Source organism: Alligator sinensis, unplaced genomic scaffold (genome assembly GCF_000455745.1).
Source record: "Alligator sinensis unplaced genomic scaffold, ASM45574v1 scaffold863_2, whole genome shotgun sequence".
NCBI lineage: Eukaryota > Metazoa > Chordata > Crocodylia > Alligatoridae > Alligator > Alligator sinensis.
The window spans coordinates 401,956-421,315 of NW_005842780.1; the positions used below are offsets into that span (position 1 = coordinate 401,956).

Genomic DNA, 19,360 nt, shown 5'->3' on the forward strand with positions numbered 1-19,360 from the left:
TTTTCAAGACAGACTTGAGAAATGATGTGCTGGCAATGTCACCACTGTTGCTGTCTCTTTATTGGTCAAATTAAACACTTTCCTGCAGCAGCACGGCATTAAGAAAGGCAGAGAAGCTCTGAGAAGTGTTTATTTTTACAATTTTGCTTTCCAGAGGACTTAGCTCCAGCAACCAGTGGTCAAACTTTACATCCAAGGGGTCTAAGAGAAAGTGTATATTACCTTGCTTGCAGCACAGGAAAAGGAAACGCTTACCTTGCAGCCACTACTATGGTTTTCTGAGCAGAATAGATTGTGAAGCAGTGGGGGACAGACCATTCATTCTCACTCTCTTCCACCTGCACCAAGGGAAGAAAAAAGGTTTCTCTCATCACTACAGCCTACTGGGTTGTACCCAATCTCTGGTTGGCTAGGAACTCCATTCAAAGTATGACTGAACAGCTGCAACAAGTGTGAATCACCTACTTCAAAAGCACTGTCTCTACTTCAAGTCTATTTTGGCTCTACATAAAAATCTAGGTTTGATGCTAGTGTCACATCTGTAACTGTATGACAGCTAAAGCCAGTGGCTTTGGAAAGGAGAAACTCTAACTTGGAGTTCAGCTGATTACTTACCGGAGGATCCAGTACTATTAGCTGCAAACCAAACACAGAGAAAGAACAGCTGCATTAGAAGAGAGAGGAGGGAGCGTATGGACAATATTGTATCCAGGTGCGAAAAGTAATGTTCAGTGCTGTTCAGCATTGCATGATCAGCCTCAGACAATGATGAGAAAACGGTTAGGCAAAGTATACCTTCTAACTGCTTTGCTAGCAGAGGGAAGAGAACAAGCTTATTGTCTCCAGACTGCTCATTGTTTAACATATGGGCAAAGGTCTAGTCTAGGGGTCTGTAACCCCCAGCACGCGTGCCAAGGATGGCACCGAAGGCCATTTTGCTCGGCACACCACCGCCAGCCCGGGCTCTAAGCAGCTGCTGCCAGCCACAGAGCCCAGGCTGCTCCCAGCAGGTGGCTGGGAGGCTGCAAGCCCTGCTGAAAGCAGACCAGACTCCATGGGCCAGCTGCAGCTGAGAGGCTGCAACCAGCTGCTCCGGCCTCTGGCATGTCAGCATTCCAGCACCTTCCAAGGTAGGCATTGCGGTTTTTTCGGCACTCTGGCCAAAAAACATTGCCTACCCCTGGTGTAGTCCATAGTCACCATGCTGGCAAAACTGGCAGTGAGGCTGCTTTCAGTAGTTTGTGAGCACCTTACTCCTAGCTAGCAGTTGAGATTTTAGGTCATAACTACATAAAGCAAATGCTCCAACCTACCTGGGTGTGCAACAGCTTAGTTCTTTAACCAATACTGTGGTATGCATTTAAAGAAACTACTTACCAGCATGCCATGGAGAGGAAGTTGTCCATGAATTTTGAACTGATTGGTACCCGTAACTCCTTTGCTTGTGTATAGTAACATATCTGAGAACTGAAAAAAGAAAGAAATAGAACCCATGGGTTTAAAGGACAGAGCCAGGGATTTTTTCCCCTGCAGATTTTTTTTATTGCATCTTTTGGAAGCACAACAATATAGTTTTTCCCAATTTTGTCTATTTCTGTTAAAACAATGGCTTTAGTTCTCTACTGGAGCTCAACAGCGACATGCTTCTTGAGTTTCCTACCTCCCTGGTGGGTAAACAATCATCCTTTGTATATAATTTGCTGCCACCATCCTCTACATAGCATGAAAAACTTGAAGTGACACTTTGTTAAAGCCTGTTGATTCTCATCAACACTGCAACATCTCAGCTTCTGAAAAACAAAGTTTGATTTAAAGCTGTGCCTCAAAGGCAGGGAATGTCAACAGAAAGGATGCACTCACCAGAAAGAACATCCTCTGTTGTAAACCCTTTTTTGTAAGCTTGTACAAGCAACCCTCGCGGATAAACTCCTGCAGGGGGAAAAAGGAAACGTTACACAGAGCTTTTCTAGACTAATGGCTACTACACACTTGTATCCCATTTTACTTCACCACCACGTTATCTATGCAGTGTATGATGTGTTGTTCTGCTAATGGATACATGTCAAGTACAAAAATAATGTCTAGGAGCTAACCCTGCTCCCCATTCCCAAAAGGCATGAATATGCAAGGTCAAATTTAACACTTTGAACGCTTGCTTTTACAGAGGCCTCTCTCATCACTGTTGTTTTCTATGCATTGTTTTTGGCCAGTCCAGTCACTGTTGGGTGACATGAGGTCCTTCTGCCTCTGATCTTAGGACTGTGCACAGCACCTCCTTACTATCTGCCATACTTAGAACATAAGACTGGAACATAAATAAATCTAGGCTGAAGCACTACAGGGGCTTTTCATGAAGAGTGACCTGATATATGTAAAAAATATGCTATGGCAAATCTGCAATAGGTAAATGTTACTGGAATGTTCTCAAGCAATCAAAGGCTCTGGAAGTTAAGCAAAGAAAGTTACCTACCCTCCCAGGTACAACGAGGTTATCAATGCCGACCAAATCATGCTGCAGTTCTGTCAGTTTCTGGAAATTCTCCAGGCGGATCAAGCTGTGCTGCAGCTGGGATGTCATCTCTGTGACCTCCTTTAGTGCACCTACAGGAGAAGCCAGGACAACACAGGTCAATGCACTGGAGACCAAACCAGCAGTTTGATAATGTTTTATCATTGGTTACTTTCCAACACGACGGTGAAAGGTTGAAATTGATTAATGTAATTTTAAACACACACATTATAATCACATGGTGCTTAGTTGCAGCTTTAGAATACTGATGTGTTTCTGGTGATTACTTGACACTTTGGAAAACCACAAGCAACTACCTTGCAACCAGCCCTTGGGTTTGAAAGATAGAAGTAACAATCTTTGTCAGTGATGACTTCATAATTATGGGAAACTAATAAAGCAGAGACTCATAACATTGCAGGGCACACAGTTTGCTACATTTAAATACATACATGAGGAAGCTACTTAAAAAAAAATCCATACTTTGTTCTGCCGAGCAAAACAAGCTAATTTTCCAACTTGGTTAAAAGTACTAACTTCTGTCAAAGGTAGAAGAGAAGCTTTGGGGAATGACAGATTTTTCCATGAAAATAGAACAGTATTTTCTTTTGCTTCCTCTACTACTAGCAGTTAATATATTGTCCCAAATAGGAATTGCACTTTGGAAAGTAATGTTGGTGTTATGGGGGGGACACCGTCCCAGAATATGGTAGAAGACTGAAAAAGCCCCAAGCTGGAGGGCTGAAAGGATTTTTAAAAAATTAATTTTAACACACAAGCTAAAAGTAGAATTATGATTTGAAGTTAAAAACATTCTTGCCAGTTGTATGTTCCTCCAATTGGCATTTTCTATTTTATTATTCTAATTGTGTTGGAATTAATTTGATTGATTTATTTAGCAATTTGAGGTTACACCATTTTAAGCAAAAGCTCTTTCTGCAGACTACTATTATCAACATTTAATTCAGTGATTCTCAACCAGGGTGTGGTGGGGTGCCACACAATACTAGCAGTGTTAGGTATCCAAACATACTTCCCAAGATAAACCCAGAGATTTCAAGTAGGCATCCATGGTGTTAAAACCATTCTGACCTGTTGTGGACTTTCTGTGTTCTTTGCAACAGAAGAATTGCTCTAGTATTTTTCTGTGGTAAAAAAAAACAAGTGAAAACTAAGAGCTGACATTTTCTGAAGGGTCCTTAAATCTAAAAAGGTTGAGAACCACTGGTTTAAATGTTGCTGAATCAGCAGAATGAGCACACCAATGCTTTTTATAAGCCCTGCCAGGAGACAAAATAATTATCCACTAATGCATTCTGTCTTTCTGATAAGCAAATTTGTATTTGAGCTTGCCTGCCTTAGCCAGGAAGAGAAGGCATCCAGTCTCCAGAGGGGTCAATCACAGGAGCTAATATTAGAACTGCTCTTCCTTTTTACCCATTCAGAGTTCCTCTGACTAGGTTGCAAAGTCCATAGAGATTACCCAATATTTTAATCTTACTTGCCCAAAAGGGACATCTCATTGCTATATATTTGCTCAAGAGAGGAAAGCATTATTGGGCATGCTATTCAAAAGAAAGGAAATTAGCTGGTAATTTCTCTCTGAGGCCCATTTGGTAACACTTATGCCTGGAATAGTGGCATGTGAAATGAACATAATCACTAAGGTATGTATTCTTGGGGGCGAAAGGTGGGGGCAGCTGTGGCATTACCTTCCTTTTCAATCACAGTGCACAAGATATTCCTCCCATGGGGGAATCTAGGATTTTGAAAAGTGGGGTGCAGATGCTGTGGTGCATCATTGGATGTAACACAACACATTTTTCTCCACATAGAAAGAAACAAGAAACTTCACTATTATTATGGGGGCATGGGGCTATATTATTGAGTTTGAGATCAAAACAAAACAAGTATAACTTTCATTGGAATGAGCATTAATTTGCTATATCATGTATTATGTATTAAAAAACAGAACAAACTAGACAAAAATAGTCAAAATGTGTTGTTTCTTTAGTCCTGTAGTCATTAGAATTGAATGTACATCTCTTTGAGATTCATAAAAGAAAATAAAGCTGTCTTGAGCATCTTGACAGTGCATCCAATGCTTCACTGGAAGTTATTTCCACACCTAAACAACTGTTCACCTGAGTTAATGTTTCCCCACTTGAGGTAGCTAGAGTTAAAAAAGTCTGCAGGGCTGTGTAATAGGAGCTACATTACCAGGAGCAGCTACCAGAGAGCAGAATTGCAGAAGAAAGAATAGCTTAATTAATGGAACATTTAGACCATTAAAAAGGAGAGAGGGTCATTAACACCTGTGGAATGAAGAGTTTAGAAGGAATCAGGTAGATTATAATGAGCCATGAAGTCAAGTGACTGCCCCCCTGCTGCCTGAATAGCAATGCTGCTGCCACTGCCAGTTTTAAACTTCGGGTGAACCAGGAATCAAAGGGAGGTGCAACTGCACCATTACACACCTTCTGGATCCACTCAATTCCTCTCCAAAAACTCAATGGAAACCATAGGGTCTGATCTGTATGTCTAGTTAAAGGGCGTACAGCCTAACAGGCCTGGATTCCATTTTTTTTCTATAGACACACACAGACCTAAAAGGTGTATTAGTTCCAATATGTGGCAATATGCACTTTGCTGAAAAGGATCCTATGGTGCAAGCCCTGCTCCACTTATCAAATGCCATCCAAAGCTTTCTTTCCCCTGCTTGTCCTTACATTTTTAACTCCATGTAACTATGTAGCTTGTGATTTTTTTTCTTGTGGCTCACAAATAAATCTCTAAAACCCCTCAGGTATCCAATGTCAGTAGGTATATTCAGAAGGCAGACTTCATGGCCTGAAGTGCAGTGTACAGTCAGGTGACTTAACCAGCCTCCCTTTGCAGTCTATCACATGTTGATGGCTCACTACAGAGGAAAGGACATAGGCTCCCAAGTAAAGTGAATGACTTGCTAGCTCCTCCAGCCCTGAAGCTTTAATAATTGCTTCTTTTCCTTCAGGAATTGAGAGATGGAACCAAAGATAATTCTTCATGCATATCAGATTCTGCAGAAAAAAATGGATACAGAACTGTGGTTCTGGCAGTGGTTTGACTGTATCATTGACTTGGTGTTAATGGAGGATTAATCTCTCTGCTCTGATGGGCCTACCTGTACTCAGTGTTAGGGTGCACTGAATATCACTGGATGGCCTTCATGCCATTTTCCTTTGTTCCTGTGCTGCTTTTTGCTGCTTTACCATGTTGAAACCAGTAGCTTTTAACAGTGGGAGTCACCTGCATAAGGGTGAAGTAGAGAGTACTAAAGAGATGTGAAATATACTGTAGTGAACTAACAGGCTGCTCTGACAGTGTCCAGAAGCAGAAGGCTGCCTAGAGACATGAGCTCCTTCATAGCCTGGAGAAAGTTGCTTCTAATCATACCAGCATTTGGAGATGATCACAAAGTGATCCATTCTACACAGGACTGCTCAAAGGCCATGCCAACTTCAGGGTCAATCAACTCCACTCATGAGTATAGCCCTCTGATGTCTCCCAGTAGCAGCTGAACAAAGAGGTAGCTATTCAGAGAGAGACTCCCTGTTCTTGGAAAGCTACAATGGCATCTGCCAGTAGCACTGAAGGGAGGCTAAATAAAAGGCAAAGGAGGTCTTCTGTTAAGATGAAAAACATGGGGTCTGCTGCAAAGAAAACTCACTGCTAGACAGTTGTCTGCATGGTGCTGATCCCACAAACTGGATGGGTAATCTAGAGGCCACCTGAACCCTTTGCTGGAAGGAGAAATGTTGAAAGGATGCAGTTGATACTAAATATGACTTATAGCTCTGAAGAATGTCTCAAACCTAAAAGGCATTGTAAAGCCCATAAAGAAAAGGTAACAAAATACTTCTTCATAAGAGAAAGATATACTTCGGCTGCAGCTTTCAAAACCTAAGGGACTGGGATGCTTTGTACCCATTAAAAGAAAAATGTATCTCCACTGTATTGTAAATCTTAAAACAAAGTTTTTACAGGCCCCTATCTTCATACCTGAGTGAGCAACTGACACATTCATGAAATAAAATCATTGCCTCTATTTTAACTCTCGATCTGTGGCTTGTTTGTTTGCCAGCATGCGTGTGTGGGTATGTGCATGAGAAAGTGAGACAGAGTGTGGGGAAGAGAACAAGAGAGAGAGTGAGAAGGTAAGTTGTGTGCCTAACAACATTTTTTAGGGAAAGGAAGAAAAGTTGCTTTTGTTCTGAGCTGTAATACTTTTTATCCAGCAAGAAACACTGAGGCACAAATACCAATAAATAGAATAGAGCTCTGGCTATCATCTGCATAACAGTTTTGTCACTCACTCCTGCAATCAGCATAGTCCCGGTGTTCAGTCGTGTAATGCTTGCAAAGTCTCCCCAGGATTAGTTTATAGTGCATAAGCCTTTGGATGGGCTTGAGCAGGAAAGTGTTGAGTGGCAGGTAGCAAACCTTCTGTAGTTCAAACTCCTTATAAACCATTTCCAGTTTCTTTAAGCGCTTGGTTGCTTTCTCCAGTTCTGTCAGGACCTCATCATGTTTCTGCAAGTAGCTGGTAAACTCCTGTTGGATCACAACAGACACAAGAATGACTAGAATCAGAGGAGAATATCTCCTAACGCTGTCTTAATTTAAAAATAGATATGAAAAAGAGAGTCAATGTGGAATAGCCTTCTGCCTTTGACCCCTGGTTTTATTTACAATACATCCTGAATTACATTATATAAAAACTTGCCTAATTACTTGCAAAAATCAACATGAAGTATATTATTTATGTGTTTTGACTTTATTAAAAATCTGTAAATATGTTCAAATGTGGCTGGCTCATTCTTGTTCTAAAGATACTTATCATGTATGTGTGTACCTCTATATTTTATCAGAGGAACTGGTAGGATAATTAAACTTGACTAACATTAAGTATTATATGATCCTATTTTTCACTTTTCTGTAAATCTGCCAAAATTTAAATTCCACAGGCTGAAATTTTCTCTGGCAGATGTCTGTCTTAGACGGTGATTTTCTAGAAAATTTTCAGCCATTTTCCCACTATCATTCCACTATAACCCTCCCTCCTGAAAACGCTCTACTCTGAATAAAAGTTACTTTATTCTGGAATAATTATTTGGAGTAATAAAAAAGCATAGTATTTATTCTGGATTAAAGTCACTTTTATCCTGAATAGCATATCTCTATGGGGGATTTTTACTAGTGCAACTAGAGAGGAATAATTATATTATACATATACACTGGCTAATTTCCCCACATAGACAAACCCTTAGTCTGCTGAAAACCAGTAAGAGGACACAGAAATTTTTATTTAAATGGGTTTCCAAGCCATAATCAACTGATGAATTTCTCCAAGTGGAACTGTCCTTGTCAGTAGGAGGCAATGCATTCAACCTCTCAGAATTGGAAGAGTCAGAACTTTTTTCTACCTTCAATGCACGCATGTTCCTGAGCATGACATCTCCAATCCGCTGGTAATCTCCTTTCACATGAGCACTGGACCGTCCTTCCCTGAAAGACATGCAGACAAGTAATATAGAAATTGTGCTAAACTGAAGGCCCTGGATTGTCTTAGTTACTTCTGAGGCTATTTTTAAGCAAGGCTTTTCAGGAATCTGCATATACTGAAAGAACTCTTAGATAATAAAAAGGAGACAACTCCCACTCATCTCCATCCACCTACCTTTCCAATTACATTGCTGAAGTGAAACCTTGGGGTACAGTCAGTTAGGGTCACCTTATCAACAAAGCAAAATGAAAAATCTCATAACATGGCTGAAAAGAACAGAAATCAATTCAGTTGTGTGGGCCCAGTATGTGGCTAGTATAACCTTTCAGACTTCTGGACAAATTATTATGACAAGGCCCTTTGTTTGAGTTTATTTTTATTTACTTCCATTGCTCCAGAACTAAGGTTGCCTCAAATCATAGGGTGCAGACATGCACAATGTTTACTCTTGAATAATTTATCCTAGGTTTAATTCTGCAGTCAATTTACTCATTAGTGAAAGAGTGATGTTGCAGTCATGATGGTCCAGGAACTATGTGAGAGGCAAGGATTTATCTGGGTGATATATTTTATTAGACCAACTGCATAGTTTATTTACTCTGAACTCTCCCAAGCTGGCTGCCCAAAGTAAGTGCTATCACAGTGTTGGGCCACTAAGTGGCAAGGAAGCCCATATACTTTGGGGTAGCCATTCGCTCAATGCAAAATTCACAATGGCAGCCAACAGATGACACACTAGAGTAAATTTACTTCTCATTTCCCCAGAAGTAACTATGCCACTGGAGAACAGCATTTCCTTTGGAGTAAATGTGACAGACACGTGCTGTCCTCACTTTTTCTCCAGAGTAAATTGAGAAACACTCTGAAATAAATGTGTTGGAAGACTGGGACCTTCAAAAACAATTTGGTCATGATAGTTGTGCCTTTGCAAGCTGAAACAGAACAGGCAGGTCATTAAATTTGAGGTCTGTTGAGGAAAGATTTGATTTGCCACTATAAAGACACAGAAAAAAATCACTAAGTTTATTAAATTCCATAAACACAACAAAAAACAAAGAGAGCCTTTGAATGCTTAACTGGATTCCAGCACATTACATCTCATGCCATAAGAAAGTAAGACAAAGGTTAGTGCCCCAGAAATCCCTTCTCCGAAATCGGAAACAAGCTATGCCACAAGAAATTAGCAGTTTTGCTGATGAATCTTATTTAGAGAAATGTGAGTTTCCAGATGCTTTACCCTGAGATACATTAACTTAATATAAAATAAAGCATTTCAAAGAGCACATCCTATTCCTTTTGCCTTTCCCTTCTTTTCTAGGACTGTTTATTTATTAATTTATTTTATTAGGACTAGATAAATAGGGTGAAATCTTTGGAATAGAGAACAACACTTTGCAGTGCAAAACCTGTGCATGAAGAATAAATAAATATGTAAGCAAACTGGGTTAGGTATAAATCTATCAAATTAATATGGACAAATAGGGTACACTGAAGACACACTCATGCTTGAAATGTGGCCTTTCAAGAATACGCCACCTTTGTTTTTTTTCCTCCTTTCATACTTCATATTTTTATACGCACTTTTTTTCACTTATTCCTTTTAAGCAGCCTTGAAACATATGGCTGTATAAAGTAAGAGGATCATGTGCAGTCTTCAACTGTAGAAGATCTCCAAGGGCTCCCCAAGGAAACACCTTGCTACTATTACTTACCACAGCACTAGTCTCTGCTCAATCTCTTTCAGGAAACTTCGTTGAAACTCATAAATTGGATCTATGTTGGAGAAGAGCAATGTCATTAAACCTTCTGGCATGGCATTCTCCTTGATGACTGCACTGCGAAACCACTGCAGAAGGAAGGATAAAAAGGTGTTAATCGAAACATGTTAGAAGTTAACAGGTCTCATCTGGATTTCTGTTCTTGAAGAGATGGAGAGGCAGGATGTGGAGGGGGGATGTGGACAGGCATACCTTTAAACTGCTTTTAAGAGGGAGGTGTTGGGGAAGGTCTTCCTGCTCTTACATTAACATAAGTGAGCTAAATCAGTGTAACTTTAAGCTTGAACAAAATAGTTTTAAAATAACAATGGTATATTTATATTGGTTTATATCAGCACTTATACCTACTTATGCCAGCACAGCAGAGGACAGACATAGCAGTTATATTGAATAGCTAATACCAATATAATTTAAAACTGGAGGGGGAAGGTTCACATACACAAAAAGTGAGGAGAAGCAGTCAGGAAAGAGGTCAGCGAGGAACAGGTGCAATTTCTATCCTTGCCAAACTTTAAACATTTTGAAGCAAATCACTGTTCTACACCACCAATATGAAATGTGATGAACTGTAATGGTTCCACTCTCACAGAAGATTACATGAACCTGGTACATTCCCATTTGTAGTAGGGTATAGCTGCTTTTGTTTCAACACATACAAATGATTCTTTCAGAAAGCTTGCAACATGTTTTGAGTTGTTCAGTACTTAGAGACATCTTTATTTGTTTTAAATATTGTTTCCTTAACATTCATTTCCCAGTCTTCCCATAGGCAGGTGAGAGTGTCTTGTATCTCAGAGGTGCCAAGTGTTTCATAGTTATTATTTGAAGAATTCTAGAGCTTTACAAATGAAAGGACTTAAGTCACATGACACTACTGAACTATTCCACAAAAAATCCCTACAGAAGACAGATCAGTAAGATCACAGACAGTGTATTTGAATGAGAATGATTTACAGAAACACACTGGAATAATTAAAGAAAAAGAGGGTCTGATTTTGGACAAGTCATGAATTTCCAAATCAGTGGAAGTCTGCTGAGTGCTGTGCACTATTGAAAGTAGTGTCACTTCTAAGGGTGCCTGAATATGGATTTACTAGCTTCATTTTAGATGCCTCTTTTACAATCATGTGATCGTGGACCTCTTCAATATTCCTTTTAACGCATCATCTGCACGCACAGCCTAGATGCTCAGCAAATATGTAGGCCTCACAACAAATACTGATACCATTATCAGCACTGTCTATAACCAGTATTTGTTGTGAGGCCTACACAAGAGGCTACAAAGAGAGGCTTAAGGGCCTGAGCATATTCGGCCTCCACAAGAGAAGGCTGAGAGGGGATCTGGTGGCAGTTTACAAACTCACCAGGGGGGGCCAGCAGGGATTAGGGGAGGCTCTGTTCCCCCAGGCCACACTCGGGGTTACTAGGCATAATGGCCACAAATCATTAGAGAGAGGGTTCAGGCTGGACATCAGAAGGCATTACTTTACGATTAGGGCTGCCAGGCTCTGGAATGGCCTCCCAAGGGAGGTGGTGCTCTCTCCTACCCTGGGGGTCTTCAAGAGGAGGCTGGACAGATATTTGGCTGGGGTGATATGACCCTGGCACCCGTTCCTGCCTGGGGCAGGGGGTCGGACCTGATGATCTGTTTAGGTCTCTTCCCACCCTAACTACTATGATACCTATAAAGGATTAATTCATGCCCTGATGTTTTCTATCTGTTTTTGAAAGCCATGGATAGAATGCAGAACTGCTTAAGAAACATATCCTGAGTTCATGACTTTTGGAAATAAAATACTTACCTAGGAAAAAAAATACAGTTTATACATGGGATGGTTAGTGGAACCATCAGTAATAAGAGTTCCACTGAGAATATTTGCACTCATGCATGATGGTTTATGTGACAAAAGATACAGTATCTACATGTGGCCTAAGCATTATCTTTTACCACAGAACTTTCTTGTTCCCTTTCTAGTATTAGTAAAGAATTCTTGTTTTTTCAGGTCAATGTTCAAAAACCTGGTCCAAGGAAGAAGAATATTAAAGAAAGTTTAAATGCTTACTACTGTTATAACTTCTAGATCTTTCAAATATGTCCGTTCTGTAGCAAGAATCTCCTTGGCTATGAAGTATGCTTTGTCTGTTGGATATCGCTGAAAGAAAAAAAAAGCAACCAATCACAATTAAACTAAAAATACACCATACTTCTTATGATCAACCACAAACCAATTTGTAACCAGTTATTACAGCTCTATGTTGAGACAGCTTGAGCAATCACATTCTTCACGTGTTGATTCCTGGCCAGAACGTTTGATTTTCAAAGGACTGGTAGTATGTTTAGTACAAAGTTCCCAAACAAACACTGAACTGATTGTAAATTATTTCCTGATCTTAAAATAAGATACTCTAAAATAAATTTTTAAAGTACTTTACCTCTTCAAAGAACTTTTTATTTCAAAATCTCCAAACATTTTACAAAAACAGAAGGCTATTATTCCACTTCTGACATTTTATTAGACTAATTTAAATTTAAGTATGACAGATGTAACATAATGAATGATCTTTTTACTAGTTTTAGAACCAGTCCATTTCTATTTACAGTTCCTTTATGCAAATTTCTCAAAGGTGACACTAATTAGCTAGGAAGCCACAACAATCAAATTAATTGCTTGCTGCTTGGTTGCTCTGGGGCCACTATTGTGGTAAACTGCTTTGTCAATTTGGAGGCTGAATTTTAATAAGGAACAGATGTGAGACCCCAGGCCTTTTCTCCCAGTCATCCCTATCATTGCAATACCATTTGCTCTAAGAAAACAGATGCACTACATAGCCCTAGGTTAAGTAGATAAATTGCCAAGATAGAATTGATCAGAGTTGTTTGTGAGGGAAACAACAAAAATCCCACTCTTTTAATAACATGATGTGGAAAAGTCAGCTCATTTTTACTTAGGAAGAGTTGCTTTCTGTTTTGTGAATCTCATTCATCCAGTATAAAAAAATCCTGAAACAATCACTGTGTTTCACTGTATTCAGTGTCAGCTATCTCCAACTTCTCAGTGTTACTGCAAGGAGAGAGAGAGAGAGAGAGAGAGAGAGAGAGAGAGAGAGAGAGAGAGGAGAATAGGCACTGAGGGCATAAAAGGAAAGAAATGGTGAAAACAGATTTTCTGTGGTTGCAAGAAACCAAATATCTGAGCTGGCTTAAACACCCACATTATTAAAAAATTCTTAAGTAATATTAGGGGTCTGATCACAGTTCAAGTTAAGGCACCACTTTGTCCTTAACTCACCTTATAGTTCCTATGTTTTGGGCCAAATCTTCAACTAACAAGAACTAGAACAGCTGCACTGAAAGAAACAGAACTATGCCCACTTAACATCAGCTTATCTTTATTAATTTATGTTCTTTTCAATGGTATTACAGTATTAAAAATGATTTTTCCCCTTTCTACACATATATCAAGAAAGAGAGAAAAAACTCCATCCATTAAAAGTGGTATCTGTCCTATTGCTTCAAGCAACTCTATTACACTTAATTCTGTTGGTTTAAAAAAGCAGCAAGGGGCATGGAGTCCTTAGGAAATCCTAGAGTTATTAAAGCAAAGGCACCAAAAAGTACACAAGTTCCACATATTACTGTACACATCACACAAATTTCACTACTAGCATTTGTTACAGACAGACATAAGGAGCACAGAGAGGCCTTTTTGGATGGTACACAATACACATTTTATTACTATTAATCCAGAAGCGATACAGAAGAGCTGGCAGTGTTAGTGAGCTACTGAGGAAGCTGTCAGAATCTATACCATCATTAGCTTTACTTCAGATATCTGCATCCCTTTTGAGTTAGTCTCATAAATGACTTTTTCCTGAAAAACCTTAATTATAGCTTTCCTATTCCTTCCAAAACCCTAACACTTCACTGGAGCTCCCTGCCTTCAACAGTCTCCTTTTAAAGGATGCCAAATAGCTTCTCTAACCTTTCTGAAGATTAAGATCTCTGAGTTCTTTTATCTTGCTGACTCTCTTCTGTTGTACTTTTTCCATTTCTAAAATATCCTATTAACAAACAGGATGGACAATACATGCTGTCTTGATGGTGGCTTTATTAGAAGTATAGCTTACATAATGCTAGAATAACTGCTGTTTAGAGAGACAAAACAGACTTTTATGTAAGCCACAGTCATCTTCATTACAGGTTTCCCTCACTTTATGCTGTACATGTGTTCTTGGAAAACAGTGCATAACTCGAATTTGCATAAAGGGAACCCGCTTTACAACGTAAAAAATAGGGATATTTTCCAAGACCTCAACTGTACTGACCCCCAGACCCATTTCTACTACTTTTACAAGACAATTTTGGTACTCACCAACAGCAGACAGTACACACAAGCCCAGGGTTGTGGTGAATGTTACCATAATGGGGATGGCAACTACAGAAATACATGTCGCAGACAATGAGCGAGGAGCACAGATCCACACAGGAGACTACATTTTGGTGCACGTCACTCTCACAATGCACCGCACAAAGCAGTTGACTGTGGGCTTCTGCTACACCAATTGCATAAGAGTGAATTTACTTTGCATATAACAAATTTTTTGGTATAAAAAGGGTCATTGCATAAGAGCAAATTTGTACATACAAAACCCACATAAGAGCAAGGGAAACCAGTATTTCCCATTTTGAATTACTAGTAAACTCCATGCTGGAAATGCTCCATTTCAGCCATCACTCCAGCTTTGAGTGTTCATTACCTTCTAGCACACACTTAGGGTTACGGGCTTATAGAAGTAAGCTTTAGATAAAAAATAATGGCAGAAAAAAGCAAAGTCACAGGGTAACTTAAACACCTTTGGTTTGTTCATCACAAGCTCGGAATATGCAAGGACACTTCAACAATTGCTAGGTGGTGTCAGCAACGCATGCACCCAAGGTGACCAAGGCAACAACAGCAGTACTAGGAAAAATGATAGGAGTACTAGGATGCCTTTACAACTCAATGGTATTGCTGGCCCAGGAGCTTCTGTACAGCAGCCACTCTGCTAGTCCTGCCTTTCAGAGAGTCATGTTAGAATCATAGAAAATTAGAGTTGCAAAGGACCACAGGAGGTCATCTAGTCCAACCCCTGCTCAAAGCAGGATCATCCCCAACTAGATCAGCCCAGCCAAGGCTTTGTCTAGCCAGGTCTTAAACACTTCCAGGGATGGAGCTTCCACCACTTCTCTGGGTAACTTGTTCCAGTGTTTTACTACCCTTCTAGTAAGAACATTTTTCCTAATATCTAACCTAAATTTCCCTTGCTGCAACTTGCAACTGTTGCTCCTTGTTCTGTCATCCGCCACCACTAAAAACAGCCCTAGCTCCATCCTCTTTCAAACCCCCATCAGGTAGCTGAAGGATGTTATTAAATCCCCTCAGTCTCCTCTTCTCTAAATAAGCCCAGTTCCCCCAGGTTTTCCTCACCAGTGTCCACCAGCCCCATCACCATTTTTTGCTGCCCTCTGCTGGACTCTCTCCAATTTGTCCGCACTCTTTCAGTAGTGGGGGGCCCAAAACTCAACACAGTACTCCAGATGTGGCTTCACCAGTACTGAATAGAGAGGAATAATCACTTCCTTTGACCTGCTGCCAACACTTCTACCAATGCAGCCCAGTATATTGATAGCCTTTTTGTCAACAAGGGCATACTGTTGGCTCATATTCAGCTTATTGTCCACTGTAACCCTCAGGTCTTTTTCTGCAGAACCCCCAGCATGGTTCTTTTCAGTCCCCAGCATGGGTTTATTCTGTCCAAAGTGCAGGACTTTGTGCAGGACTCATGAAATTTCTTTTAGCCCAATCCTCCAATTTGTCTAGGTCACTCTGAATCCTAGCCCTACCCTCCACCATATCTACTACTCCTCCATGCTTGGTGTCATCTGCAAACTTGCTGAGGGTGCACTCTGTGCTATTTTCCAGGTTATTGATGAACACACCAAACAAAACCGGCCCCAGGACTGACCCCTGGGGTAGTCCACTTGATACCGGCTGCCAACTAGCCATCGAGCCATTGATTACTACCCTCTAAGCCTGATGCTCCAGCCAGTTTTCTTTCCACCTTACAGTCCATTCATCCAGCCCATCCTTCCTTAGCTTGCCTGTGAGAATGTTGTGGGAGACCTTATCAAAATCCTTGCTAATATCAAGGTATACCACATCCATTGGTCTCCCCACATCCACAGAGCCAGTCACCTCATCACAAAAGGCAATCAGGTTGGTCAGGCATGACTTGCCCTTGGTGAATCCATGCTGACTGTTGCTAGTCACCCTCTCCTCCAAGTGCTTTAGAACTGGACTCCTCGAGGACCTGCTCCATGATTTTTCCAGGGACTGAGGTAAGGCTGACTGGTCTGTGGTTCCTTGGATCCTCCTTTTTCCCTTTCTTAAATATGGGCACTATGTTTGCCCTTTTCCAGTCATCCAGGACCTCTCCTGATCCCCATAAGTTTTCAAAGATGATGGCCAGTAGCTCTGCAATCACATCAGCCAACTCCTTCTGCACCCTTGGGTGTATTCCGTCTGGACCCCTGGACTGTACACATCCAGCTTTTCTAAGTAGTACCTAACCTGTTCTTTCACAACTGAAGGCTGCTGAACTGCCCGGTGCAGTAGTATGGGAACTGACCTTACCTGTGAAGGTGGAGGTAAAAAAGGCAGTGAGCGCTTCAGCCTTTTCTGCATCCTCTGTCACAAGGTTGCCTCCTCCATTCAGTAAGGGACCCACACTTCCCCTGATCCTCCTCTTGCTACCAACATACTTATGTAACCCTTCTTGTTACCCTTCACATCCCTTGTTAGCTGCAACTCCAACTGCACTTTGGCAATCCTGACTTCATCCCTGCATGCCCAAGCAATGCTCTTATACTCCTCCTTACTTATTTATCCAAGTTTCCACTTCTTATAAGCTTCCTTTTTGTGACTTATTTTACTGTAGAGCTCCTTGCTAAGCCAAGCTGGTCTTCTGCCATACTTGCTAGTCTTCCTGCACATCGGGATGGTTTGTCCCTGCTCCATGTTCCTGTGATGCTGCTCTCTGCTCAGCATAGTCTCCCACCAGTTGTGTCTCATCTCATCTACCAGCTACCATGAGCCCCTTCTAGCCACCAATTCCATTTTCTGGTGGTTCTTAAGATGCCTCTTCTCTCCTTTTGCAAGATCTTCTTTCTCCTGTACCAAGAGGATTTTACAGTCTTTTTAAAGCTAGGAACAGAAGTTGAATTTGTCCCAGGATAAGTTGTGCCTGTCTTTGTCCCAGAACAGGAAAATCCTGTGATTGTCATGTACACACATTCCCCTTCCAATTGGGGTTTAGTGAGTGGCTGAATTCACTGCCACTTGTATGCCTTTATTCATCCATTCTGTCTGAAGCCTTATGGTCACAATGGAAAGGAATAAACCTGGGATAAGTAGGTAATAAAGGAAAACATTGCATGTGCAGAGGAGGGGCCATTAGAAAAGAAAAGAAGGAAGAACAAGTAAAATGAGACACGAAAACACTAAAGCAAACCCAAACTATTAACATAACTGTTTCAGTTCACTGTCTGTTATTCTTAGGTGAGTAGGATCAATGGTCTTTAAAATCTTTTTATATTGATCCTTGTATATAGGGGGATTTTACTTTACAAATAGCCTGCTCTGTCTTTTGATCTGTATAACCTGGATCATGTACTGAGTCATTTTAAAAAATCCTTTTGTCCTTATTTGGTAGGTCATAGTTCTTCTACCGCTATGAAGTATTTCGCTGATATGAAGCTAATTTTGAACCAGCATTTGTTCTTGGAAGTGCAAGACCAAAGATCAGAGATGTGATACAACTGGCATGAAAAAGTTGTAAACTGAATTAAATATGTGGGAGAGGTTCTTTGGGAAGAGAATATACAAATGCCAAGTCTATATCATCAATGAGATCAATGAACAGCATCGAAGATGATAGTAATATGCGCAGTGATGTACACTGTATGCTTCAAATAAAAGAAGAACTCCAATAATAACTCAAAACTACTAAAAAGGTCTAATTCTCTCAATCTTCTGGATGTGATTTCACAAAATGAGATGCTATATCCAAGCCCACTATGCTTTCCTTGTTTCCATACATGTCACATAGCTTTCTTCAGAATTCCAAAAGGGAGATAGTTTACTCTGGGAGTTAAAAAGCTTAACCTGATCTGTGTAGATCTTGACTTCAGTCTTTAGAAGTCTCCTCTTTCAGAAACTTTGTTATTTCAGACTGCACGTTTCTCAACCAGTTGAAGAATGTTATATTTATTTCCATGCCCTTTCATATATTTCTTTTGTTCTTTCCTCCTTTTTCCTAACTCGATTGGTTACTTGAATGCTTCCTTTTTCACTCAACTTCAGCTGTTTTCTTAAGTTCACACTTGATTCATTGTTTGCCTGCACACTAACTTTAGGCACAGACATGTCTCATTAAACACTTTGCATTTCCCAAGTGTGTTCTCTCTCTCCATTGCCTCATCACCTTTCATTGCCACCCTTCAGTTCCTGTGACCTTCCAAAATGCCCCTTCTTGTTTTGTCTCACATTAGTCCTAATTGTCCCCCTGTGTGTTGAGCCTTAGCAACAATTGCTGTACAGAACTAATGCACAAGATGAGTTTCAAGAGCACAGCTAGGTCTTCTTCTAGTTGAATTTTTTCTGGATTACCTAAGATGATGAGCGTTCTCTGAACTCAGGACAGACTGCTCTATGGAATACTTTCATGAAAGATTTTTTTATTAGAACTTTGTTCCTAAGGAGGAAACAAGAAGCTCACACAATGCATCTGCAAGTTTCTTCTTTGGGATCACCATTCCTTTCAAGAAAAGAGCAATGCAGCTATATGTTTTCCTGGCAAAAAAATATCCCTGCACACAAAGCAGTGAAAAGTGATATGACAATTAGAGTGTGGAAGTGAGACTGCCAACACCTCCAACTACTGCTGAACCAGGGGAAAAAAAAGTAGTTCATGCCAGAAAAAAATAAATGCAAAGTCAGTCTGCAGCTCTGGCCTAAAGAAAACATCCCAGCAGCCACCAAAACAGGCACTGAGGCAAATACTACAATACCTCATGGATTAATTAATACTCCAGTGTTTTATGCCCCAAGTGCTGGACCTCTGTAGCCTCAGACACGCAATGGATTCAGTAATGCTTACTGATGGCACAAGATATTCCTAATAAGTAGTGAAAAACAGAAGTGGGGGCCAACCATGCAGGGGCTATAGGATTGCTTAAGGATAAGAAGTACTCTGCATTGTAAAAATTGAGAGAGATGCTTTCTCTTGATTTCTAGCTAAGTTTTGTATCTGGATCACAATGTCACAAAAACTAGCAGTCTTGGGGAAAAAAGTCCTCTACCAGCATACTTCGCAAATGACCTCAAGGCCCAGGGTCCAGCACTGCTAGAAATAACTCCCCGCACTGTTAGCTTTTCTATCATTTAAAAGTCAGTGGCTGTCTCAACTTCTGTCGGGGAAAGGGGAAGA

The 19,360-nt window shown here is 40.5% G+C and overlaps 1 protein-coding gene across 5 annotated transcripts in view; it reads right to left on the reverse strand.

The window, feature by feature from the left end:
• Positions 1-19,360, reverse strand: part of FARP2 (FERM, ARH/RhoGEF and pleckstrin domain protein 2) — a 144,687-nt gene that overhangs the window by 15,798 nt on the left and 109,529 nt on the right. For all 5 annotated transcript variants that reach the window (XR_003096484.1, XM_025216980.1, XM_025216981.1 and 2 more), the window contains exons 14-21: positions 11,896-11,985; positions 9,767-9,900; positions 7,975-8,056; positions 6,865-7,102; positions 2,471-2,601; positions 1,861-1,929; positions 1,378-1,467; positions 256-338 (exon numbers count right to left, since the gene is read on the reverse strand). Coding sequence is in view for 4 of the 5 variants with exons in the window: in XM_025216980.1 (XP_025072765.1) it covers positions 256-338; positions 1,378-1,467; positions 1,861-1,929; positions 2,471-2,601; positions 6,865-7,102; positions 7,975-8,056; positions 9,767-9,900; positions 11,896-11,985 (917 nt within the window). In the remaining variant the exon portion in view is untranslated. The remainder of the gene's footprint in view (positions 1-255; positions 339-1,377; positions 1,468-1,860; positions 1,930-2,470; positions 2,602-6,864; positions 7,103-7,974; positions 8,057-9,766; positions 9,901-11,895; positions 11,986-19,360) is intronic.